This window comes from Colius striatus, chromosome 3 (genome assembly GCF_028858725.1).
Source record: "Colius striatus isolate bColStr4 chromosome 3, bColStr4.1.hap1, whole genome shotgun sequence".
Lineage (NCBI taxonomy): Eukaryota > Metazoa > Chordata > Aves > Coliiformes > Coliidae > Colius > Colius striatus.
The window spans coordinates 16431106-16456444 of NC_084761.1; the positions used below are offsets into that span (position 1 = coordinate 16431106).

The 25339-nt window shown below is 49.7% G+C and overlaps 1 protein-coding gene across 1 annotated transcript; it reads right to left on the reverse strand.

Moving 5' to 3' along the window:
* Positions 1-20175: 20175 nt before the first annotated feature.
* On the reverse strand, positions 20176-24430 carry SOX8 (SRY-box transcription factor 8). Its single transcript, XM_061993119.1, has 3 exons — positions 23716-24430; positions 22159-22397; positions 20176-21274 (listed from the first exon to the last, which is right to left on the reverse strand). The coding sequence occupies exons 1-3, from the start codon at positions 24156-24158 to the stop codon at positions 20538-20540; spliced, it is 1419 nt and encodes a 472-aa protein (XP_061849103.1). The 5' UTR covers positions 24159-24430; the 3' UTR covers positions 20176-20537.
* Positions 24431-25339: the final 909 nt, after the last annotated feature.

Consider the following 25339-nt stretch of genomic DNA (forward strand, 5'->3'; position numbering starts at 1 on the left):
AAAAAGTCTCCCCTGGACAGTTTGTTCCCTCCTGTGCCTATGCAGGGGACTGGAGCCATGGGGAGGAGGTGACTTCCAGGCAGCCTGGCAGGGAGAGGAGCAGATTTGCAAAGGATGGAGCTTTGCATGGTGGCCATGTCCCAGGTAGGCAGAGTCAGGCAGCAGCCCAGTGGGATGGAGGAGGTTGGAGGAGGAGCTGGGCTGGCTGCCTAGCTGGGAGGACAGGGCTCCTGCCCAGGCTCTGAAACAGAAGCTGGAGGCCAAGGGGACAATTTGCAGCCCCAGCAGCCGCCTGGAGCCATCCAGGCTGCCCAGCCTAAATTTACCCTGAGAGGAAAGCAGGAGAGCAATACACCTCCTTAAGACCCCAGGGGCATCCTCTGCTTTTCCCTGCCAAGCTGACCTCTTTGCAGGGGTTCCCCTGTGCAGAGACACCCTTTCCCCCCAAGCACGGTGGGTCAGTGCCTGCAACAAGTCAGGCCCACAGCCCCCCCGCCACCCTCAGCCACCTCTGCACAAGAGAGGCAGCCGGGCCAAAACGTCTACACCGCGCTCACGCCTTCCCTGAAACAGAGTCACGGCTTATTATAGCAAATGTTATTGCAGCAGTGAAAGAGGTTGCATCCAGGAGCAGGCAATATCCTGCCCAAAATGTTCAGGGACCTCTGCCATGTGCACATTCTTCCACGGCGTAATTAGGGTGGCAGGCGCTGGCGACAAGCGCACAGTCTGCTCGGGACAGGGTTGTTGGGTTGGGGTTTGGGTTTTTTTCCTTCTCTTTGCAGGAGATTCACCTCAGATGAGGAACACACTGGTTTATGGAACACAAAATGTTCCAGAGGAAATCATTAAAGTGGGGTGGAGTGACAGAGCACCAGTTAATGTCACCTAAGAGAAAAAGGGCTTCCAGAAAGGAGGAATTCAAGAAAGCCCTGATGGCCCCACATGCTCTTGGTGAGAAAGGGGGATGAAAAGCTGATGCTCTCCCCAGGGAATGGCTGCAGCAAACTGATGGTTTCTGCAACCCACACAAACAAAATGCAGCTCTCAATGCTGTGTGGCAGGAGGGATGGAGAGCCTGGCCAAGGGCTGGTGACAGAGGGGACAGGTTAGCCAAGCCATGGGTTGCAGGTATTGTGAGGAGCTGCCCTCAGTCTTCTGAGGACTATGCCTTGCCTACCACATTATTTCCAAACGAAAAGTTTCAATGATCTCTTTTCAACGCTGAAAGGCTTCTGATTTCAGCAGAGCCCACACATCCCTCACCATTGGAGACTTGTGCTTTCAGAAAAGGTTCTCACAGCTGGAGTTGCTGGAGCCTGATGAGTCTGGGCTCCTGACCAGCCTCTCTGATTGCTGCCTCTGTCCTGTCTCCTCCCTGCTGCTTAATAGAAGTTGGGTTCAGTCCTTTCCCTTGACACAGACATGAACAGCATTTCATAGGAAACGGATTTGTACTGTGAGTGGTCTTGGGACCCCTCAAAGGGCTGGGCTCAGCGAGGACCTGCAGATCTTCAGGCCTGCTTGTACCATAGCCTTTACGGGCAACAAGCTCCAGGGTGCTCAGAGGGAAGGATGCTGTTGGTACATGACTTGAAGCTTCCAGAGGTTAGATGTGCTGAAATAAGCAACAACACCTCTAATAATAATTCACTATATAAGTCCACTTCAGCTAGGGAAACACAGACTTTTAACCCAGACTAAGTAACATTGAAGCCCATCTCCTTAAACTGCAGAAGAATTCAAGAGTTTAGGGGGGAAAAATTAACTACTGAGCAGGCCTGTGTTTGCTGAGGATGACTGGAAATAACTTCTTCATTCATTCCACACTAGGTGGGTACATGGGGGAAATATGTTACCCTGAGTGCTCTCTGGGTTTCACGCTAAAGCATACGCTTAATATTTAGCTTGTTTTTCTGCTTCCTCTCTGGGGTGATTGATTCCCAAGGGAGAAACCTCCCCAGCTATTTTGGAGCCAAGGGATGTGATTCACTTCAAGCAACCTATGCAAACAGTAACATAAGTGTCTACCATGCCTGTCCTCAGGAAGCAGAGGAAACCTGTCATACTTTAAGCTCCTCGGTGAGCACATCACTGTACAGTCTTGTCCCAACAGCCACAGGGATGGGTGCCACAGTGCCACTGCCAGGCATTTGCCAGGCTGATACTCCAAGCTTTAGCCCGAGCTGAGTGCAAGCTTGGAGACTTCAGCCTACTGGGAACTACTCCCTTTTCGAGCTTCCATCCATTTTGCCTTGTAGCTGCCTATCACTTGCAATGTGGTCTTGCCTTCTTACTGCAGCAGCCTATCCCACAGAAAAACAGCACAAAACAACATGAAGTATATGTCCCAGGAAAAAATAATTCTTTTTTTTAAAAAGGACTGTGCCTTAGCTAGAGAATGAATAGCCACCTCCCAGCTTTGTGCCAGTTGGGTTTGCTGTGAGAGCTTTGGCAAGGAGCAGGGACAGTCAGGGCATCCAGGGCTCTGCAGCCCTCGAGCAACCCAGCACAGCAAGTCGCCCTTTCAAATTGGCTCTGTGTCCCAGCCCATGCTGAGGCTGAGTGGGAAACCTCTTCACAGCAAAGCAGGGGGATATTTATTGCCACTGTCAGGATCTGGGAGTAGAAGAGTGGCAGCAGAATACAAAATCCAAGCACAGGGTACAAAATCCAAGCCCCTGGGGATAGGAAGATTGAATAAACGGGCTGTGTCCTGCAGGCGAGAGTCCACCTCTCCCTCCTGCTCTCAGAGGATGGGTTTCTGGTCTTGCTACCTGCATGGAGAAGCACTATAAAAGCAGTGTCTACAGCCTGGCCTGTGGCTGCTCCTTCCACTGCCACAGCACAGTCCCTGCCAGCCAGTGTCCCTCCGAGCCCCAGTTCAGGGCTGTGCCACCTTCGACTGAGCTGGGAGGCAGATGCTGTCATGCTGATGGAGTTGCAGTGGGCAGGGATAACGCTAGTAGAAAGAAGGCAGGATGGGATTTGTGTTCCTCGTCAGCTTTTGCACCCTGCTTTCATCCCGCCCAGAAATTATCGCACCTTCTGCGGGGAAGGAGTGATGCGTTCGCAGCTACACGGGGCTGTCTCCTTCAGGAGGAGCCAGAGAGACGTGAGTAACGAGATTGCCGCCGTCCTGGCCCCACCGGTGCCGGGTTTGGCTGCCCGAGTCCCTTCTTACAGTAAAAAGCCCGGGGACACCCTAAGCTGCAACCCAGCACCCTCTCAAGGACTCGCAGGCACGATGACACGCTGGCACCCTGGTTACGGGCCACGCAGGAAAGTTCTTCCCTGTTACATGGGGCATCATCATTGCACTCAGTACTAATGCAGCTACCCCTCAGATTAGCCATGAGAAAGCAGGTTTTGGGAGTCTCTGAGCCACTATCTCAGAACGGCTACAGCAGTGTGAGGGACTGCAGAGCTCGTGGCAGCTGGAGGGGAGGGAGAGCTCTGGAATGAAAGGGAAGAGTGTGTTAATCAGCTAAAATTCTGATGATTTCGCAGACATGATGTGTATTTAATAGAAAAAAAACCCAATGAAACCTTAACTAGCTAATTGCAAGAGGTACCTGTGTTTTCACAAAGAGAAATAGGATTTTAAAAAGTGGAAAAATCCAAGCTTTAATTTCTTTGTTCTTCACACTCTGCATCCAGAAGCCTCTTGTGGGTCCAGCAGCAGAGACACGGAGAGAGCTGTAAAACAATTTGCTCCTGCTCTGGTACAGTTCCAGGTATCCTCTACATGGAGCAAATAATGCAAATCAGTGCCCTTCTCTTTTGCATCTCCTCTGCATGCCTTCTCCTGCACCATGCCAGTCTGCCCACACTGCAGCCTTCAACTCAGGGTGGTAGGGCAAACAGCAGGCACTGCCTAAGCAGGATGGGGATAGGGATAGGGATAGGGATAGGGATAGGGATAGGGATAGGGATAGGGATAGGGATAGGGATAGGAATAGGGATAGGAATAGGGATGGGATTGGGGATGAGACATTGATTGGGAACTGACATGATTCAGCTTTGATAATCTTTAAAAAGGGAATAAAAATTGCAAGGGAGACTGAGTTTAGGAGAAAATCCTGGGTCTGATCAGAGAGGGAAGGCAGGGAGTGGACTGCACCCCTTCATCTCACCTTTCCTTGTGCCTGCCTATGTGTTGCCGTCAGCATCCCCCCTCAGAGGAAAAAGCAGACACTGACAGCAAAAAACACACAGCCTTTTTGCCCTCAGAGCAGTCAAGTAGTAAGGAATAATTCCAAGGGGGGCCTCAAAATGAACTGTTTCCCTGTTTGTTATCCTGGTTATGAGCCTGAGCAGCTCCTGAGAGCTGGGGTGGCTGCAGTGAGCTGCATCATTCTCAGCCAGCAAAGCCAAGAGCAAGGGGCTACAGGAAGAACGGGGAGGGGGGAGCAGAAATAGAGCCCTCCCTGCCTGCGCCCAGAGCCCCAGCCACCCGCAGCCCCAGCAGGCACGAAGGCCTTCACAAACCCTTCAGTGGGGTGATCATACTGAGTAATAATATTAATAACAGTAACAAATGCCCGTTCTAACTGAGATAGCCCAGGCGGGGTGTGGAAGAAAGGAAAAATTATGCAAATGAGGCTTATCGGCTGATCAGAATAACAAGTGAACTTGATCTGGAGGGAGCAGCCTTCCTGGGTAATGAGGATTATTTACCCATGATTTCCCTTGCAAATCAGCAGCGGGTTCCCAGCACCGGGCATGCACGGGGTGATGCTCAGTGCCCAGCTACACCTCTGCAGGGCCGAGGTGCAAAGCCCCAGGAGTGCATGGGATGCTAGGCCAAGTCTTCAGCTCTTTGCAACAAAACACTGACTTTTGGGTAGGTGCTTCCCTCCACGTTGCTTTAGAGTTTGAACCAGGTTGCCTTATGGACATTGCTCTTCGTGGCCAATGCTGTGTGTGTAAAGCAAAAGTGAGTTCATGTCATCCACAGCCCTGCTGAAGAGGGAGTTGCAAGCCACAGAAGCGAGTTTACATTTTGGCAATTAACAGTGTTTGTAGCTATTTTGCTTGTTATTAGCAGGCAGAGCATCTGCCCTGTGTCATGGAACAGCACTCTCCGGCAGCCTCGAAATCCTAGGCAGCAAAGCCAGGGTCTCAGCAGGCTGGTTGTCCTGTTTCCTCGGCTCCAAGGGATCACCCTTTATTGAATCCAGCTTTCAAGCAGCGTTCAGAGAGTTGTCTCTTCAAGCTATTTGGGTCTTACCCACGCTTTCCGGGCCAGGACTATTCCCATATGCATGATCCATGTGTTCCAAAATATTAGTGTATTGGAAAGGTCCTAACTCAATTTCACTCTGCGTTTTCCAGACATTTATTAAAACAGTGAGCTGTGAAATTCTGCTGTGGATTCCCCCCGGCTCAATTTGTATCTGGGATGGAGGAACCTGCAGAAGACTCATCCGGCATTTACTGGCACCAGGGACACCCGCACTGGGTGCTAACGGAAGTTTCTCACAGTGATCCCAGAGCAACTGGTGAAGTCAAAGTTTTTTCCTTCTAAATATTCATTACAGGACACAAAGAAGCATCACAATAGCCAGGGCCTCATTGTCTCTGCAAGAGTGGACTCTCGGGAGCATCACCTCCTTTTTTGTCCAATGCCCCAGTTCCCAGACCCAGCTCACTGCAGTCTTCTGCTGTTCCATGGGAGGAGTAGATATCTGGAGGAGGGAGCAGATATACTGCAGACATTGTGCTCATGCTGCTGGAGAGAGGCAGGATGTCACAATCAAGCCCATTCCAAAACTATTATCTTCCCTGTGCATGTTTTCCAAGTTTCTGTGAGAAGGATTTCAAGGTGTCCCCATTGGTGTAATCTACCACCGGGCTCTGGACCAAGCACAGAGGTGAAAGATCACTGAGCTGAGGTTCCTGGTGAGCGTACACAGTTTTGGGGGTGGAGAGTTCACCAGAGCAGATCTTGCCCTCCCAAATGCTTCTGGTGAAGGATCTGCAGTAGGACCATGCAGGACCTCCTTTCCTTCCCACCCCAGCTCTGACAGAGGATTTTCCACAGGGCAGTAGGATGTGGCCAAAAAAAGGTTCAGCTCCAGAGACACCTGGCCAAGGTGGACATGTGAAACTCAGCCACAGGCAATGCTGCGCTGCCAGCAGCACAGAGGAGCCACCACAGTCCTGGTGAGGGCATGGAGAAGTATGAGAAAAGGGGAACAACATTATTAAGGCCATGTGAATATATGGGGCAGAAGTCCAAGTCTGGCAGCCTGAAACCCACCACACCCATGCCCAACAATGCATATTCATTTTGGCATACTGGGGGGGCCGAGGGCAGCTGCTCACATGCTTGTGCTAAGACTTTGTTTCAGAGCATCACGCTGTGGGACGGGGACACCCCGGCACAAACATTGTCCCGTTGTCCCTCTGCCCCAGTGCTCCCAGAGTCCAGAGCTGGTCTCTGAAGAGCAGACAGAGAAGGCAGTTCAGGGTCATGTTTCCAAACCTGAGGCCATCTGCACTGCACAAACTTGCCAAGTGCAGCATTGCTCACCCCAATAATGTACAGAAGGGTTTGCACCATTGTTAAAAGTGTGGAGGCCAGCTTGTTATAGGAGGTTATAGTTTCATTTTGGTGATGGTTTCACCAGGAGTTGCCATAATAAAGAGCTCGGTGCTTCATAGATTTTGGGTCCTCTCAGGCCAAGTTCAACTCTCCTTTCCCTTGTGCAAGCCTGCAGTAACATTCCCAGCATCAGTAAAGATGCTGAATGTTTGGGGGCTTATAAATGAAAATAGGATTCTGCCTAAGATTTCTCCCACCAAACCTTTCTCATGCAAATATTACTATTTTGCACACGCCTTGAATACCAAATTAGCACATGTTTTACTGCTCAGCCTCACGTTTCCCCTGCATACCCTACACCATCATGTCTGACTGGCACACAGCTCTCCCACCCTTGAACCCAGAGGGTGGATTCTGCTGGTGGTGACCCCGCTCCCTGCAAAACCAAACTGCTGCCATTACACCGATAATGGCCCATCAGATGGGATGGCCAAGGGCCGCTCATATGGCAGCATTTAGCCGTGGAAATGGGGAGGAACAGAAGAAGTCAGGACAAAACAGTGAACTCGGGAAGCCCACAAGGGGCTTTTGCTCCAGCTCTTGGCTGCAGACAGAGGTGCCCGAGCATCACAGCATTGAGAGGGGGTGTAAAACCCCCAGATTAGGTAAATGACCATGATGTAGAAGTGCTGGAAGAGAATGGCATATTTCTGCCACGCCGACTGTCACCAAGGAGCAGACCCCTCCTTCCCCAGCCCCTTCAGGTGCTGCTCGGGTCTGAAGCTGGGGGAATTTACTTTTGTCTGGCTCCGAGTCGTGCTGATCCCGCTGCAGCTGGGAGGGGATTTCCCGTCAGCTCCAACCCAGCTGCTTAAGAAACTCTTCCACTAAGTGAGCTAATATTTCATGAATAAATTGAAGTGGTCAAGTCCCATTTTGTGCAGAAAGCACGGTTCCCTGCCGATTAGCCTCCTAGGTACTTTCGGGGATATAAATAACTTCACAGGCTCATTCTCTGCGCCTTTCAAAATAAAAGCAACATTCAGTTATTTGATTTTTTTAATTTTATGCAAATGATCTTCTGTTCTGTGTTATTATGTAAACGAGCCAACTGAAATGGTAATGAGGGAACCCAGAAGTATGCATATATTAACTGCCGCTATAGAGCTTTACACCTACAGAAATGGCACTGAATTACATTTCTAAGGGAAGGACAGGTGTCCTGAGGGTGAAGATTTTACTCCGGGACTTGGTTACTTCTGAAATCCCTGTATAGGAAGGTCTCTTCCTAAAGAGAATAGTCAAGCCTTCAATTGAAAGAGCAAGTCAGCATTTCAGTCAGAAACTGCTTATTTTCCACGTGGGAAAACGTGCTGCGTTCAGTCTGTGCAACAGCAGTTCACGTCCCACCTCTCATACTCCAGAAAGTTGAGTTCAAATTAGAGTCCACCTGACAGGCAGCATCCAATAATCCACAATGAAGACAGACCTGTGCAAATTTTTCTCTCCAAGGTCCCAATTGCAAAAGGGGTCCCTCTGGGGAAATCATCCCTCTGGGCACTGCCATAGGGCTGGGGATAAAGGAGCGTTTCTGGGCTCTTTACATCCATGGCATGATGGATGTAACGGCTGACACAGGCTGAGAGTCACTTTTGGGGTGTTTAATGTAGAGGCAAAACCCATTTCCAAAAGTCACGCAGTCCCCAGTGAAGTGTGTGGCAAAATTCAATGGTGTTAAAGGAATTAAAATGCTTCTGCTGCCTAAACCACATCATTGTGTGCTCAGTGGAGTTCTCTTTCTGCTCTCCTCCAAGGTGCCACATGGGACACACCTCAAGCTAGAAAAACTGTCCTGACAATAATAAGACAAGACTTATCTTTATTTCCTATACTCTTAAGCATATTCAAGGGTTTTAACCAAGGCAAAAGCATCAGAGTTTCTCACCTTTATAAAAGACCCTGAGAGAGCTGAAGCTCAGATCACAAGGGAGCAGATGCCTCAAATCCTCCCTAATCCTGGGGTTTAGCAACGATGTTTGAAGTGATTAGTGGAGCGGTGAGTCCCGTTCCCAAGAAGGTAGAGCAGATGTTATACACAGAGGTGCATTAAGCCCTCAGTTGTGGCTGGACTGCAGAAATGTTGGCTAAAATCCATCTCACTATGTCTGACTGTTACAACTATTTGGCTCCAAACACAGTGGACTGGACCTGTAACTTAACAACATAGATCCGTTTTTCCCAGTTTCTGAAGTCACTGCTCAGTCAGGAGCCAAAGTGAAATCCAGGGACCTCCTGAAGGCAATGACGTCTCATCCTTGATTTCAAAGCTCCTGGAAGATTAATATCTGCACCTTCTATTTAATAATTAAATGAGAAGCAGCAAATAATGGATAATTTGTTGTCGATCAGACCAAGTCCCTCGGTCTGATCTGAAAGCCTGTGGAAGCCTTCTGCTGAGCTGACTGGATTTTGGAACAAGTCTGTAGTAGTAATAAAAATAAATCCCTGTAATTAGGCAAAAGGGAAAATCCAAAAGATGACATTTGAGCCATTTATGGCTCAAAATCTGTATCCTGGGGTTTGGGTTGGGTGGCCCAGAAACCTCAGAAAATCCCACGAGCCTATAGGAGGTGACGGGGGAGGGGAGCTCAGTCATCCCATGAAGGGGGAATGTGCAAGTGTCTTCTGGACCCCGAACCTCAGCCTCCTGAAAGGGTATTCCCAGGTGAGCCAGGGTGCACTGGGTCTGGGTAGGATCAGAGTTTGGGATCTGGCTGTCCCATTCCAGGTCTCTGGTGGCAGTCCAGCCCTGGCTCTGCCTGTCTCTCCCCAAGACAGCTCCATCTGCTCTGCTGGGTCTGGCCCTCCTTCCTGCAGGCATGTGTACAACCACCCTGCCCAGGCTGCCTCATCATCCGAGACATAAAAGTCATTTCAGGCAATGCTAGAGCCTTTTCTGCTTTGTCTGCTCTCCCTAGAGTGTTTTTTCCCAGAGATCTAGAAATTTATCACTTGGAAGGCATGGCCCAAAAAGCAGGATTTATTGCTCAGAAACCAGGAAACCCTGACTTTTAAAGCATGTTTAAAGTCGATTTTTCACACTGGGATGAGACAAATGCCAACAGCACCAGTGCCAGGAGTGTATCGGAACCCAACGTGAAGTCAGAGATGTGGACTAAACTCTGCCCAGACTAGATATTTTAGATTTGGAGCTGAAGTTTGTTACTTGCTTCTAGCAGGCTCTTTCCAGCCCAGACTGAGGTCTTTTGGTGTAGGTGGTGAAGTACCAAACAGAGAGAGAAGGGGAAAGAAGACTGAAGATTCTGGCCGTCAGCTGGTGTGTCTTACGGTACAATAATGAACAGAAAGCTGAAATTAGAGAAAAAGAAAGACTTTTTTTTTTCCAGAGCAAACAGTTCAGCCACAGAGCCCTGACACAAGCAGAGGCCAAGAGCAGAGTGGGGTTCAAAGGAGGGTTAGACAAATTCCTGGAAAATACGCAACTTCTAGGCATAGCATTGAGGCAAGTGTCTCACACCAAATGCTGATTGCCAGAGGCTGGCAGAGGCCAGGGAAAGGGCTATTTTATACAAACCTTGTTTGTCTCCCTGGTTGGAGGGGTTTTCTGTTTGCTGTTGTATGGCAAACCTACGTGTGCCTTTGCAGGATACTCCCGAGACAGACCTTTTTCCTGCTTCCAATGCAGATATTTCCATCTTCCCTCTTTCTTCCAAGCAGATCTGAACACCTACGCAGTTCGGGGCTGATTGTTTTAGCTTCTATTTTTCTCATTTTCTGGGGGGTTTCAGAGCATCTTTCCTGCGTTCCCAGAAATAGAACACAAACATCTACTCCTCGGATGTTTTGTTAAGATATTTTCATGTAAAAAAAATAAACTTGCTTCCATCTGGGAATTTTGTTAAGTGTTTTAGATATGTTTTTAACTTCTCTGTATCCCATCATCAGCCATGGATTTCAGCCAACTGTTTCAGGGCTTGAACACGCAGCTCTTAAGGGATAGTCGGAATCTGTCTCTGAAGCTCCCACCTGACTTCATTCTGACAGACGTTGGTCCAAACTCCTCCTCCATAGATCTGATTTCTCCCAAATGTTGAGAATATCTGGAGTCCTGCCTGAATTTTGTCCATTTGGGTCCAGCTTTATCTCCATCTCCATCTGGTGATCAGCAGAGGCTCACAAAGCCAAGAGACCTTCTTGGGTTCAGGTGGCCCTGGAGAATCGAGAGTTTGAGAGGGATGGGAGCAAGTGCTGGGGAACCTCAAGAGCCTGGGAAACTGCTGCCCACCTGCAGAGTGTCCCGTTGGGCATCACATTAAATCCTTCTTGTTAGGAAAAGGGGTATTTGCAGGAAGAGGTGCCTTGCTGGTCTTGAATAGCATGTGGGTGACTCATGGCTCATCTCCAGGGGACAAGATGTCACAATGACTCCAGTAAGCGTTGTCTTTGGTAGCAGAGCAAGCGATGGCCCCAGCTCAGCTGGTCCACCCCTTGTCAACAATCACAGCTTCTCCTATTGCCTCTTTCCCAGCTGCAGTGCCAACAGAAGAGTGCAAAAGGCGGGCTTTTTTTTCTCTCCTTTCACGGTGTTAAGAAGCTGAAGTCTCAGGAGGAACATTACAATTTCCAGTGGAACCAGCTGCCTTCCCATCTCTTCTTTTAATTATCATTTTATTTTATGTTTGTTTGACACGCATGTCTTTACCTTCCCAAATGAAGAGTGCCACTAACTACCTCTTGAAATATTATTACAGAAGGGCCATATTCTACTGAGGATGGCATTTTTTTGTAATAACTCCATTTTCCTTTTCACTTATTCTTACCTAAAAAGTTTCAGATTGCAGCTCATCCATCTCCCTGACACCCAAATCCCCTACCATGTTTTCAAATTTAGATATACATTAACCCATTATTAGCTCATAGTAACTGAGGGGGTAAAAAAAGCCCCCAAAAAGTGAAGGGAGTGAGGAAGGGCCAAGCCCTGAGTGGAGGTGCAGGATGCATCAGGGGGTACGTCAATTTGGGTTGCTGTTTTGGAAAGGTCTGTTACAAATGGATGGCTGTGGAGGCTGCTCCCTCTCTGCAGCCTCCCTCTGTAGTGAGGATACCTCAGTGTCATCAGTGGACAGGTCACTTCTGCTTCTCTCCCCAGCTCCTGCTCCAGTGCATTGGGGGCAGCTCCAGCCTGCTCTACCCACAGAATGGGGAAGATGAGACTCGCCCTACCCTGGACAGAAAACACAGGGACCAAAGCCTGCGGGGGAGGAGAAAACCAAACTAACCCTACTGTTTCCTCCAGCCGGAACCGGAGAGGTCATTTTCTGAAGGATGTGAGTGCGAGCTCATCCCAGCTGGGCAGCAGTGATGCACATGGGGCTAAAAAATCCTTGCCCTGGGTTCCTGGGGTGGGAGGAGAAGGATGGGGATGGGTTATGGCTTGGGATGCAGAGGCAGAGCTGGTAATTCTGTGCTGCCCATGTGAGCCGGGACCAGTCTATCCCAGTCCATCCCAGCTCCCTCGGCAGTCAGCAGGAAGATTCAAGCAGGCAGCAGCAGCAGCTGGATGAAGTATATCCGTACTTGGAAGATTTTCCTCCTCTATTCCTTAGAAATATGGGGTTCCTCCATGGCAGTGCACAGCCCCTGAGCTGACAGTGAGCATGGAGGAGCACAGCTCCTAGTACCTGGGCAGGCAGAAAGGCATTTTCTGCTTCTTCAGGAGGTGAAGAGCATCTGTGCCCTAGGTTATCAAACAGCAGCAAGGTCGGGCAGCATCCTGAGGACAGGAAGAAGGTTGTCAGAAATGAAGTTATTTTCTATGAGCTTTTGAGCTAAATTAAAAACATGCTCTTTATTGTGCAAAAATCTCTAGGTCCTGTGAAGGTGACAGCTTTCTATTTTCATCTGGCTGGAATGAATCACTTATAGGGGAGAAAAAAAGAAAAGCTGTATCCTCATTAAAGTTTCTTTTTTTCCCCCTGAAACTTTCCACCAGCTGTGTACAGACCTGACACTAAACTGCAATTCTCTATCCTCTAAAGATAAAAGTGCATTCTTCATCAAAATCACACCTACCCAACGTGCTGGGATTTTTATTTATCCTTTCCTTCCCTTCTGTGTGTGTGTGGTTTTTATTATAACTCGCGGGCAACTGCTTAACATCAACAACAACAACGAAACTTTGGCAGAAGCCGCCTCAAAGGATCCATGTGTGAGATGTTCAATGAACTTCCTAGCTACCAATAATTCCAGTTGGCTGCTTTTCCTTGAGCTGCATCCTCCCAGCATCGGGGTGTGGAAGTGGTTAGTGCCCCATCCTTCACAGGGGCTCCACCAGCTGCACGAGGCTTCCCTGAGTGGAGGGAAGTGAGAGAAGTTGATGAGTTCTTTTCCTTTTTCTAAATGAAGTTACTTCTCACAAGTCTAAATATTGACTGCTGATTCTGGACACACATACACACACAGAAAAATTGATAAAACTATCCGTGGAGTGAGATTCTGATTCCCAATTATTTTGCCTTCATGAAGTTAAGGAGGGGGGGAAAAAAAATCTCAACTTTGTTTGTGCATTCTTATTGCAAACACAATGCCAACAATGGCTAAATAGACAGCATAATAAATAGCACCACAATGCCGACATAAAGGCCTTTCTGGTACTGCATACAAAATATAAACTGTGCCATGCCATTATTATTCCGGAGCCCTTGCTGAAACAGTGCAGTTGAAATTCCACCCCCAATGTGCACCTAATCAGCCATTCAGAGCCCCTTAATGACTTGTCAGTTCTTTGCCCTGCCATTTTCTGTCCAATTAATTCTTTTATTGTGCACCGGATAAAGGAAGACAAAGGCCTTCCATGCAATAATGAATCATTAAAATTCAGCAGCTCCTCTCCTGTGCTCTTGGCTCCTCACCAGCAATTCAGGCTGTTTCGCATTCGTTATGTGTGTGGTGGTTAAAATTCACTCTACCTCAAACAAGACCTTTCAAAATGCTTAACCCTTTCCTGGGTGAAGACCTCCATCACTACATTGGGAATTTAGACACACACACATGAAAAAAGGGAAAAAAAAAAACAAAAAAGGAGGAGGAAGGGGACGACCGAGGGGAGGAGAAAGACAGGCAGAGGTATTTTGGGTAAATGTTTTAATATCACGTCTCTGACAGTCACAATATTGCCTGTGCACACATCCACAAACAAATACGGGGAGCAGGAGCCGATGCCAGGGCGGCTGCGAGCGCGGCCGGGCTGCGGGAAGGCGGCGGGACGGGACGGGACGGGACGGGACGGGACGGGGCGGGACGGGACGGGGCGGGACGGGACGGGACGGGAGCAGCGGGGCCGGTGCGCGGGTGCAGTTGCCATCGCCTGCGCAGCGCTCGCCCACCCGCGCCGGCAGCTTTGCATCGCTCTCCCTAAACCAACACAGCCCCGGGAGCGGGTGGTAGAGGCAGGGAGGGGCACTCTCTTATTTTGGATTAGGAGTGGCTTGGTTTTCATTCCTAATTGGTTTAAGATAAACTGAAAGAAGACGGCTTTTAAACCTGAATAAGTGTGTCCAACTGGCTTTTTTTTTTTTCCCCCCTCTTTTTTTTTCTTTTTTTCGCACGGGCTTCACTAAATCAGGTCAAAACCAACACTCCAGCTAAGCCAATGACACACTGTGCATGGCTGAGCTCCGTGGCCATATGGGAGCGGCTTAATAGGGGTCAGCAGGAAGGCCGGCGGCTCTTTCAAGCACGGAGAGGGCAGAGCCCCACTTTCGGCAGCACCCACCGTGTTTTTCCAAGTGCTAAACCTTTTCTGAGGAGGATGTCCATGGCTGGTGGCAACGGCCGCCCCACAGAGCCTCCCATTCCCTCCGTGGTGGCTCTCCCACGGCCAGTGCCGCTGCCAGACTGTGGCAGAAGCCAGAGGTAGTTTTGTTTTCTGAGCCCTGTTAAAACTGGGGTTTTCAGTGCAGACTGTGTGGTTTTATGGAATGACTCGTCCTGTCGTTTCCCTCTTCATGCAGTGAGGTTCTGCAAAAACACAAACTCACTTCCTACCTAAGCCACAAAGCCAGCCGCTGCCTCGGCCACGGCCCTGCTGCTGAAACCTGCACTTCTCTGCAAAGACTCTGTGACAGAGCCCACCTGGCCTCAGACTCACCACGAGTGGAGCAAAGGGCTGTTATTCTTGAAAACCCATGCTCACCCTCAGGGAGCAGCCCCTGCATCTCATCACATTACACCATAGAATCACAGAATGGTAGGGTTGGAAGGGACCTTTAGAGATCATCTAGTCCAACTCCCCTGCAGAAGCAGGTTCACCTAGATCAGGTCGCATAGGAGCGTGTTCAGGCGGGCCTTGAAGACGTCCAAGGAGGGAGATTGCCCTGCAACCTCTGCAGCTCTGCTCCAGGGCAGGCTGGGCTTAGAGGATGGCAAAAGAATGAAGCAATTTGTAATAAGCACCATTTTTTTCCTGTGGTTTAGACTCCAGGGGTATTATTTTTAGCTCCTGCTGACTCATTTGGGAAATGGCTTCCTCTGCCCAAGTCTCATCCTTTGCCACTTGGTGCCATCCTTAATTCCTACTTATAACACAGATAAAGTGAACTTCAAACAACACCACTCCAGCTCAGCTGAGTGGTGGAGGAGGAGATGGGATCAAAGTTGGACCAAGTCTCCATGACTTTCACACTCCTGTGCAACTCCCTTCTGTTAATTAGGGTGCTCTGTGATGAATTTCCCCAAAACCCTGCAGTGTCTCTGAGGAGGAGCAGGTCAGTAGTGAGGCTCAGCACATTGTCTCACATGGGAGCTGAGGTGCGTCTGTGCGTTGCTCACAGAGCAGTCAGAAGTTGGTGTGAACTTTCCTGCTTTCGCTCTCACACTCCAAGAAAGAGAGTTTGGAGCCCTTCTGTTGGTGAATTCACACATACAAATTCGCCTTCAGACTTAAGAGTCCTCAGCCTGTTGGTCCCAACTTCATGCTCCTGAAGGCCGAAAATAGGACAATATTGGAGTTTTCTTAAAGCCTTCTCCAAGTGCTGGGTTCATCCAAGCTGATGGTGACCAGGGCTGTGCCACGCTATGTTCACCATGGCACCTCCTCAGCTTGCTCAGCCTTGTCCCACCAGTTCCAATGGCCACCAAGTCCTCGCAAGGGCTCACATGATGCTGCTGCTGCTCCCCAAATCTCTGGCTTTACACAGCAGTGTGGTCACCACCACAACATCCGTCTGCTCTCCTGAAAACGGCCTTTGCTGCTCTCCTGGTGCTTAAACACCACTGACTCCAAACAGCACTCATGTCTCTAATTATTTTTATTTCATATTTAATGGTTTTGCCTCCAGATCACAGGCAACATGTAGCCAGAGGCTGGGAGCACCCAGCCTTGGCAATGGGAGGATAAACATAGCAAAGGGAGGAGCAGCCACACACCTCCTCTCATGGAGCATTAGGCTGGAAATACCAGGAGAGGACAGGAAGCCCCGTGGCTGCTGCGTCCAGGAGCAGCATGTCAGGATGTGCTCAGATCCCTGGGGATCCCATGGAGAGCTGTCCTGTGTGGGAAGGGCCAGAAGGGCTGTCTCATGGCCCCAGAGCAGAGCAGAGCAGAGCAGAGCTGTGGGTTGGGTCCAGCAAGCCCAGCTGGAAAAGCCAGAGACTCCAAGGAGGTCAATACACAGACAGCGAGCAGGGACAAACCCCTGTGGCAGCTTGTTAAAGCTGAATGCTGTCATAGAAGTGCCATTTCAGGATTTCTTTGCCATAAACCTAATACGTAACTGTAAAAAATGTGTAACAAAAGTTGGTATCGCTCCAGGAAAAATTATAATAAAAGGGATGGGAAAGGGACTTTTTCCACTATGCAGAAGGAATGTGGATATGGTCTATAAAATTAATTTCCTCTTTCTTACTACACATTACCTTCAGAGCAGTTCAGACAAATAGCAACACTCATTGTCCTCTGCACCAAAAATAAAAGAGGAATTTCTGTCGCTTGTGTATTCCTGCAATTATCTTGAGAACACTTTTTTGTTGACAGCCAGGGGTCAAAAGCTGGTCTTGGTTTCACCTGATCTCATTGACTTCTGCAGAGACATTCCAGATTCATGCCAACACAAGAGCCATCAGAGCTGAGCTCGGGCCACACAATGCTGCCATTCACCTCAGGAAGATGCTCAGCTCATGGAAAATCACTTATCTTTCTGGAGATGATATCTACACATAAAATGTAAGAAAAGGGCAATGTATGAAAATGCACTTACACAAACAACATTAAATTAAAATCAAAATGCTCTGCTCTGAATATAAACTGTGCCCCTGGTCAGTGGTTTTCTCTGAGGGAAATGAAATGAGAGATTTGTATGTTTAAGTGTAAATCTAGGCACAGGGAACAACCTTATGGTGCTCAAAGCTTCCAGCTCTCCCTAAAGCCAGGGTCTCTGGGATTATTCAGGCCAGCGAATTGTACCTGCTCGTCACCATCTTCAACATCCTTTTTGTAACGTCCTTGAATTTTACTCAACGGCAAATGTGCAGCGAGCATCTCTGACTCTGCAGGATGCCAAAAAATCAGAATGTCCCTATTCAGCTATTTAGCTATTCCAGCAGGAGCTGCTTCCCAAAGCTGCAGAGGGGTCTCCAGGGTTCATGTTATTGCATGTACTCACTGAATGGGAGAGATCTAAACATGTTGTTTCTGCTGATATTAGTAAAAGCCAACTTGATTTTGCAAAGCCTGTAGAAAGCAAAAATATGTGGAAACTAAGTGTGGCCAAAAACGGAATGGATTTAAAAGGTGCATGGTTTGGATGTGTGTTTCCTTGGCGCAGTGGCCACCATGGGCCAGGGCCCCATGGCCACCCTGGGTTCCCACAGCACCCACGGAAGGGGAGCACATCCCCCACAAACACCCGTCAGCTCCCTGCTGTGCCAAGGGCGCTTCACTCCCTGGACGTTACCCTGTGCCAGGAGGCCACAGCTCATATGAGACACTGAGGATGAAATGGAGAGCAGAGAGAGGTTGGTGATTTCCCCCAGGCTGCGGCTGGGACCCATCCTGCTGGGTGCACAGAACCCCATCGCACTCTCTCATGAGCTGGGGATGCTTTGGCGCAGTTTTTAATTTCATTATTTTGGGTGACTTCCAGTAGCATCACATAGAGATGTTTTCACTCCGCTTAAAATTAACACGGCTACCAGTTATGCCACTGTCAGCTTTGCTGCTAAACATCAAGAGGAAAGCAAAGCTGAGCACTTACACTCCTATCTCACCCCTTTTTTCCCCAAAGTGTGTGATTTTGGAGAGGAAGCCCTACCTCTACATGCAGAACAGGCAAAGCCAAAACACGTCTATTTTTTGAGCACGATTTTGGATTAAGACTTGAAACTTGCATGGTAACTGGAGGGAGGAGAAAGGAAAGAAAGTCTCCTCTAAAAGTTCTTCTGCAGCTTTGGCTTGGAGCGTAATAAAGTCATTTTGCCAGCAGTTTTGTAAATGAGTGCAGAGAAAATGGTGTCCAGTTACAGACACTCTGGCAAGATAGCTCTTGGCAGCTACTGCAACCAGCAAAATTTGTGTGGGGACACTGTCGTTCAGACTTTGTTAATGTTCTTGAGCTTCATTAATTGTCATCACATTTATTTTCCCCATGCTCAAGTGTTTTCCACAGTACTGCACCAAAACCAAGTCCTGAGTGCGTTTTGCAGGTTAAATTTGCCAACCTTTTCCTCCCAGTCTGAAAATCCTGCAGTGGTGAAACCAAACTATATCTTGGTTTACGTAAGAGAAAAAAAAAAAGGTCACAAATTTAACTATTTTAATGACTCTGTTTAAAAAAACAAACCAACACAACTACATGCAATATATGATTTTGTTGCTGTCGTAATTAAGAGGTATTTACAAGGGCTCTCCAACTAGAAAACAGAATTTGTTACTGTAAAATTCCTATGTGCTGTACAGAACAAAACGAACTTGGTCTAAAACCATGCACAACCTGACCTTGCAAACCCTTATGCATGTGAGCAGTCTCAATGAAATCCTGTGAAATCCTTGGGATCACGGGCACGGAAATATACTTTGTAAAAAAGTAAAAGAAAAAAAACCCCACATCAGCTCTCAACCAATTAAAAAAAAAAACCATCTCATAGCAAGACAGCATTTATATACAGGGAAAGGGAGTAAGGGAAAAAAACATAAAAGAAACAAAAAAACCCTAACAAGAGAACAGAAAACCCTGGTCAAAATCTTTTACTTAGAACAGCCCATCTCCTCCAAAGCTGTTCTCCGTGTTTCTTTCCAGCACAGAAAACCAGCTCGAGCAGAAAGAAAACATAACACAAACTTGATAAAAAGCTGTTTTTAATTTTATCAAATGGATCTGTACAAAAGTTAGCATTGCTTAGTCAGAAGCTAGTGAAGAGAACAGGTCAGTAACAGCCAAAGTCTCTCAAACTTCATACAGAAAAATAGATTGCATAAAAATGAGTTTTCTGTATTTTTCCCCCACCCCCACGTCCCCAAAAGGAAATATGCAAAAAATATTTTTAGAAAAAGAGTAGGAAACGTAGAAAAGGTAAAAAGGTGATAACCTCTGAAATGTGTTTTTAGATTTACAAAGTTTTTAAAGGCACAAGTTACCATAAAATAGATGGTTATTATATGCTCAGCATACAATGGAAGAAGTAGAAATATATCAATGAAATATTAGTCTAAAACTAAGTACCTAAACATTTTTAGTGGAGAAGATTTTAGTTTCACAGCTTGATGGATGACATCTGGTCCCTAGAAGCCAAAATTAAAGAACTTGATCATTTTCTCATTAAATTACATCGTCCTAAAAAGTAGTCCTGGTTCTGAAAGTGTACAAAGACTCTGCAATGCCTTAAGTCTGATTTTAACACCCCAAAGCAGGTAGCCAGAAAAATCACCTGCTCCCTTTTGCAATCGTTTTAACATCCCAATTTAATTAGTGACTTTTCCACCCCTCTCGTTATTTCACATTCCCGTTGGAGTTTCCTGCTGGGGACCGGGTCTGCCATGGGCAGATGCGTTCAGTCCCTCTCTCAAACAAGACTGCTGCAACAGTTGAAACCGAAAAAAACCCCCAAACCAACGAAAATCTACAGACTCATAACACCATTTTATTGTATCATCTCCACTATTTTTATGGTCCCTCCCCACCCCATCTTTAAAATCTTTTAAAATTCTACTTTTTGCACAAAATTACTTCATTAATTAAAAGACAAAATAATACAGAACATAAATACATATTTAACAGATTTTAAAAAAAAAGGAAACAAAACCAAAAACACTTTAAGCTTCCAAAAAACAAAATGTTAATTACAGCCAAACCTTGCTTAGAAGAACTCTTGACTAAAAAAAACAAACACTTCAGACATTGAATTGGTTGGTCCCACCAGACTCGTTGGTTCCCACGAGATTGTTACACAGAATAGCCGAGTTTTCGGGTTTCATCCACGTTGGTCCGAGTGAGTTCTTGCCCTCAAGGTTGGTCCGTTCCTCACATTGCAATAGACCCTTAAAGTCTCAAACAGCTTTTTCTCTTTTTTTTTTCACCCCCCTAACCCCCTTTCCCACCCCCCTGCTCCACTTTTGCACTTGTCAACTTCCATGGCGAATAAGTTCAGTTCAGTCCTCACAGAGGAGTCGCATGGTTTTGTCCTTCATTCATTCAAAAGGAATCGCTGGTCCTTTTTAAATTTTTTTTTTACTTATTTTTATTTAAAAATCATTTTTAAATTTTTTTTTTCAATTGTATTAATTAAAGAAAAATAGAGCTCTGTCCTTTGAGAGTTTTGAAGCAAGGGGACATCCCGTCGCAACGAGCACAGTTCCCAGTGGCTCAGGAGGCACTTCGGAAACTATCGCAGCACTCCGGCACTCCACGCTCTTCATCTTCATTCCTTCATTAGTGCATATGTCAGGGAAGCCCTCGGGGGCTCCATGCATCCTTTAAGGCCTCGTCAGGGTTGTATAGACTGGCTGGTCCCAGTTAGCAGTGGGGCTATGGGCTGGCGGGATGGACAAGCCATTGAGGATGGGAGTCGCGTAGGGACGGCGGGAGGAGTGGAAATAGGGATACTGGTAAATGCTGGAGGGGTAGCCGGGGTAGGGGTTGTAGTAGTTGGAGCTCTGCAGGTCCGTGTAGTCACACTGGGAGCTGGAGAAGGAGGCGGCAGCCGTAGCGGTAGAGGCAGTGGTGGCACAAGCCTGGGCGCTGTAGGAGCCGTAGTCGGAGTGCGCGGGGGAGCCGTGGGACTGGTCGCTGTAGTGACTGGGGCTCAGCTGCTCTGTTTTGATGTGTGGCCTTTGCTGGCCTGAGTCGGCTGATGATGGCGATGCCGAGGCTGGGTTTTTGTGAGTCCAGACCTGGTTGGTCCCGCCAGTGCCCGTGGCTGAGTGGGAGTAGGATGCGCCGTAGGAGCCAGCAGTGGCACTGGGGCCATGGTCGGCTGGCATGGCAGCGTGGCCGTTGAGTGGCAGGTACTGGTCAAACTCATGCACATCAAAGGTTTCCATGTTGTTGATGACCTCGCTGCTCAGCTCTGAGATGTCCACGTTGCTGAAGTCAATGTTCTGGCGACCACTCTCCACGAGGCGGCGGCCCTCGTGCTTCAGCTCCTGCTTGCTGCCATGGTGGAGGTCGGTTTTGGGGGTGGTGGGTGGGGTGGGTGGCCCGTGAGTCTGGCCTGGGGACAAAGGGACAGCAAGACTTTAACAAGAGCTGTCACAAAACACCCAACAATTTAAAAAACGCATATTTCTCCCCCTTCTTACTACAAGAGGGATTTAAATCTACGGTCCCATGTTGGAGGTGGTTGATGTACCCCTGCAACCATGCCAGGGATCATGTCCTCAGCTGGGGTAAACCACCCACATGGGTGATGGTTTGCAGTGAGGAGAAGCACCTGGGCATCACCCCGAGACATGGCAGGATATCCCCTGCTGCACAAACCCCCCCCCACCTGGAAGTGGAACTGAGGGATGGGTTTAGAGGGATTCACTCAGCCTGAAGGCAGCCCAGCTCTCCCAGAGGCAGAGAAGCCATCCCGGCAGAGCGGGCTGGGGCCGGGATCCCCAGCCAGGCTGGGCGAGAGCACAGACACGTCTGAAGCTGCAGGACATTCGCAATCCTCCTGGAATCTGTCAACACGCGCCCTGTGCCAATTCACAGCGCTGCAAAGAAGCGGGGAGCTTCAGGGGGAAGCCACGGCTCCCAGACCCACTCCTTTAGGCACCCTTTACATGGCCAACAGACTATTAACCCTTATTAGCTTGCAACTTATCCTCCCTGCTCCCAGGACAGCCCGGAAACCATGATCCCTGCACTTTGGGGATTTCCTATTGCACATTCAGCTCTATAAGCATTTACAAAACAAAACATTGCCACCTTCACAGCCTGGTGCAAAACCACAGCTCCCGGGGCAACGACTCCTGCTTTCGGATGGTCCCAATCCCACTGATATTCACCTGAGGGGGAAGATGAGCCTGTGCCTGATGGTGGGTTCATGTCCTAAAACCATCATGTCCCGGACCTGTAGATTTGGGGTTTTTTGCTTGGGGGGTGCTTTACCTGTGTGATCGGTGTGATGGTGGGAATCGGGCATGCCTCCCAGCCCACTGTCTGCTTTGTAGATCTGCGTGCCCGCGTGGTGGCTGAGCTCAGCTCCGGAGTCGGAGTCGCTCTGCCCGGCTTTCACGCTTTTCCTCCTCCGTGGCTGGTATTTATAATCCGGGTGATCCTTTTTGTGCTGGACCCTGAGCCGCTCGGCTTCTTCCACAAAGGGACGCTTCTCATTTTCACTTAACAAACTGGTTTGGGAAGGATTTTTGTTTTTTAAAGAAGGAGAAAGGGGGGGAAACACAAAACCAAAATTAATGTCTTTTCCTTGGAAGTTTTCAGACTCATATCCTCACTTCCCATACACTGATTCAAGCAACCAGAAAGTTAACTACAAAATTAATTTGCTATGGAAAAAAACAAAAGAGCCAAACTACATTGCAAAACTGTATCAAAATACCAACTACAGAGGCACAAAAGACACCAACTACCACGGATATCGATAACTGGGCAAAGCAAAATATCCCTGCTCCATTTAAAATGCCTTTGCCAAATATTACTCCTATATTTGTCCAACAACTGCCAACCTCACCACAGCACACAATGCTGCCCATTTTCAGCTTTGTTTGGTGCTTACAAAGAAACCACGAAGGCAATAGCAATATTTCTTTCAAAACTCTCCCCCTGCCCAGACCTCTCCTTGCAAACTCTTAGGAGAGTCTCAAACAGCAGCGGGAGCATCCCTGGCCCAAACAGGCAGGAATGATGCAAGTTTGGTATAGCCCAGCATGACCAAATATACCACGCGGTAAAACGTGGCTCGTTGCAGAGCACACTCAGATGCCATCCTGCAAAAAAAGTTTGCAACAGCGGGCAGCGCTGAGCACGCAAGCAGACAGCAAAGACAGGGGAATTAGAAAGCAGATTGAAATAACTGCTAAAAATTGGCTTGTTTTGTTTTATATCTTGTGAAGCGACAAGGAAGTTGGCCAACGAAAAAATGAAAAGGTTTTAGAAAAAGTCAATGTAAAAGAAGCAACTGAAAAAAGTCTCAGTCTTCTGGGGACAGGGACATGGGAAACCCCGGTCAGGAGAGGAAAGGGCCGTGGCCGCACATCCCAGCGATGTGGGAAAATCCACGCATGACACGGTGCTGGGGCAGGACCTATCACCGGCTGTGGCCGTGGGCACCCGAGCTGTGCACCGGGGAGCTGGTTTCGGAGCAGGGACCGGCATGTCCTTTGCAGCGAGCCGGCAGTCTCCGGGGGATTTTTGCACTTCAGCTTGAAGCACTTCAAGAATCCCCCGCGGGCACAGCCGGTGAGGAAAATAAATATAAAGGGGGGGAAAAAAAGAAAGAAGCAAGGGGAAAAAAGCGCGCAGGTTTTTAAAAGTAGTGAGAGGGGGAATCCAGGCGCGAAGCCCGAGGCAAATCCCCACGGGGGTCCCGCCGGACCAGCCCTGTGGCGAGGGGCCTCTGTGAGCGGCTTCCGCGGAGGGTGCGCGGCGCGGAGCGGAGAAGCGCGGAGCGGAGAAGCGCGGAGCGGAGAAGCGCGGAGCGGGACTCACCGCCAGAGCTTGCCCAGGGTCTTGCTGAGCTCGGCGTTGTGCAGATGCGGGTACTGGTCGGCCAGCTTCCTGCGGGCGGCCTGCGCCCACACCATGAAGGCGTTCATGGGCCGCTTGACGTGCGGCTTGGCCTTGAGCGATCCGTTACCGCGGACGGGCATGGGCACCAGGCTCCAGTCGTAGCCCTTCAGCACCTGCGAGACGGCGTCGCGGATGCAGGCGGGGAAGCGCTCGTCCACCTCGGCCGCGTCCACCTTAGCGCCCAGCGGAGCGGCACCGGGCGGGCGCGGGGCGGGCGCGGGGGCGCAGCCCAGACCCTCGGAGCCGGCGGGGGAGAGCGGTGAGTCGGAGTCCGAGTCCACGTGGGACATGGAGCTGGTGGTGCCCGCGGGGCTGCACGGAGCCTCCAGCGCTTTGTCGTGCTCCTCGGTCATGTTGAGCATTGGTGGCGGCGGCGGGAGGGACGGGGCGGGGGGAAGGGGGTGAGGGGCAGAGCCGCCCCGAGAACGAGGATGTGCCCGGGCGGAGCGGCGGCGGCTCCGCGGGCGGACGAAGAGCGTGAAAAAGCTGTTAAAAAGTTATTTAAAAACCGAGAAAATGAAGAAAGAAAAAAAAAATAAAGACACAAACGCGCTAAAACCAGCCGAAAAACAGAAAACAACCCAAAGCGGTCCTGCTGCCGTCCCGGCACCGCGCCCGCCCCGCCACCGCGGCCGCGCTCCACGTCCAGTACGAAGCGCGGCCCCTGGCAACAAGTTACTTTAAGGGGCGGGCAAGCGGCCCCGCCTCCGGCGCCGCTTCCTATTGGCGGGGCGTGATCGGGTCATTTACATAAGGGGCGGAGCGTCCCGCCGGCGGGGCTGCGCTGCCTCCCCGCTGCACACCCGCCGCTCCGCCGACCGGACCCGCTGCCGCTGAGAGGTCCCGCTGCCCGAGGGGGCGGCTGGACGCGGCTCGGCCGTGGAAGGGCTTCTCTTTCGGCGTGTGTGGCTTTCCCCCTACTTTTGCTGCTGTAAACCGTGCCGAGGCTTCACCGCACCGCAGTACTGGTGGGGTCTCCCGGACGCCGGGGATGTGTTTTATACTCCTGGCGTGCGGAGGGAACCCTTAGAGGGGATCGGGAAGCGGGTGGGGGGCTTGGTGCCGAGATACTGAGCCCTTTTCCAAACCCTGTGGTGAAGAGTTGCGGAGCGGTGCCAGGGCTCCGGTGCGGCGGGACGCACCGCGCGGTTCGTGCTCTGGGAACGGCCGGTTACTTTTTCAGCCCATTTTCTGAGGGAGGCTTATGGGGAGATCGCTGCTTGGCAGAAGCACCGGTGCGTCGCGGTTGCAAGCGGGGCTGGAGCTGCCCGTGTGCGCCCGCGGCCGGTCCAGCCCTCCGGCAGTCGAGCCCCGCTGCCTCTGGGCCGCCGTGCGCTTCCCGCTCTCTCTAGCGGGCAAATAACGGAGGAAAGCAGCACATTGCTGGAAAGAGCTGAAACGAGTCCCTCTAAGTCCCCTCTCCCTGTCTCGCCTCCCCCTGGAGCCTTCCCACCTCCAGGCTCGGTCCTGTAGAACCGGGAAACCTCCCCGGACAGCGGAGCCGGGGCTGCCCTGGCCGCGTCCCACCCGGTGCCGGCGACTT

Coding starts and splice junctions, on each gene's coding strand:
- SOX8 (XM_061993119.1), bottom strand. CDS start 24,158: ATGCTCAACATGACCGAGGAGCACGACAAAGCGCTGGAGGCTCCGTGC. Junction 22,398..23,715: donor ACCCTGGGCAAGCTCTGGCG/GTGAGTCCCGCT, acceptor TTCCCAAACCAG/TTTGTTAAGTGAAAATGAGA. Junction 21,275..22,158: donor CCATCACACCGATCACACAG/GTAAAGCACCCC, acceptor CTTTGTCCCCAG/GCCAGACTCACGGGCCACCC.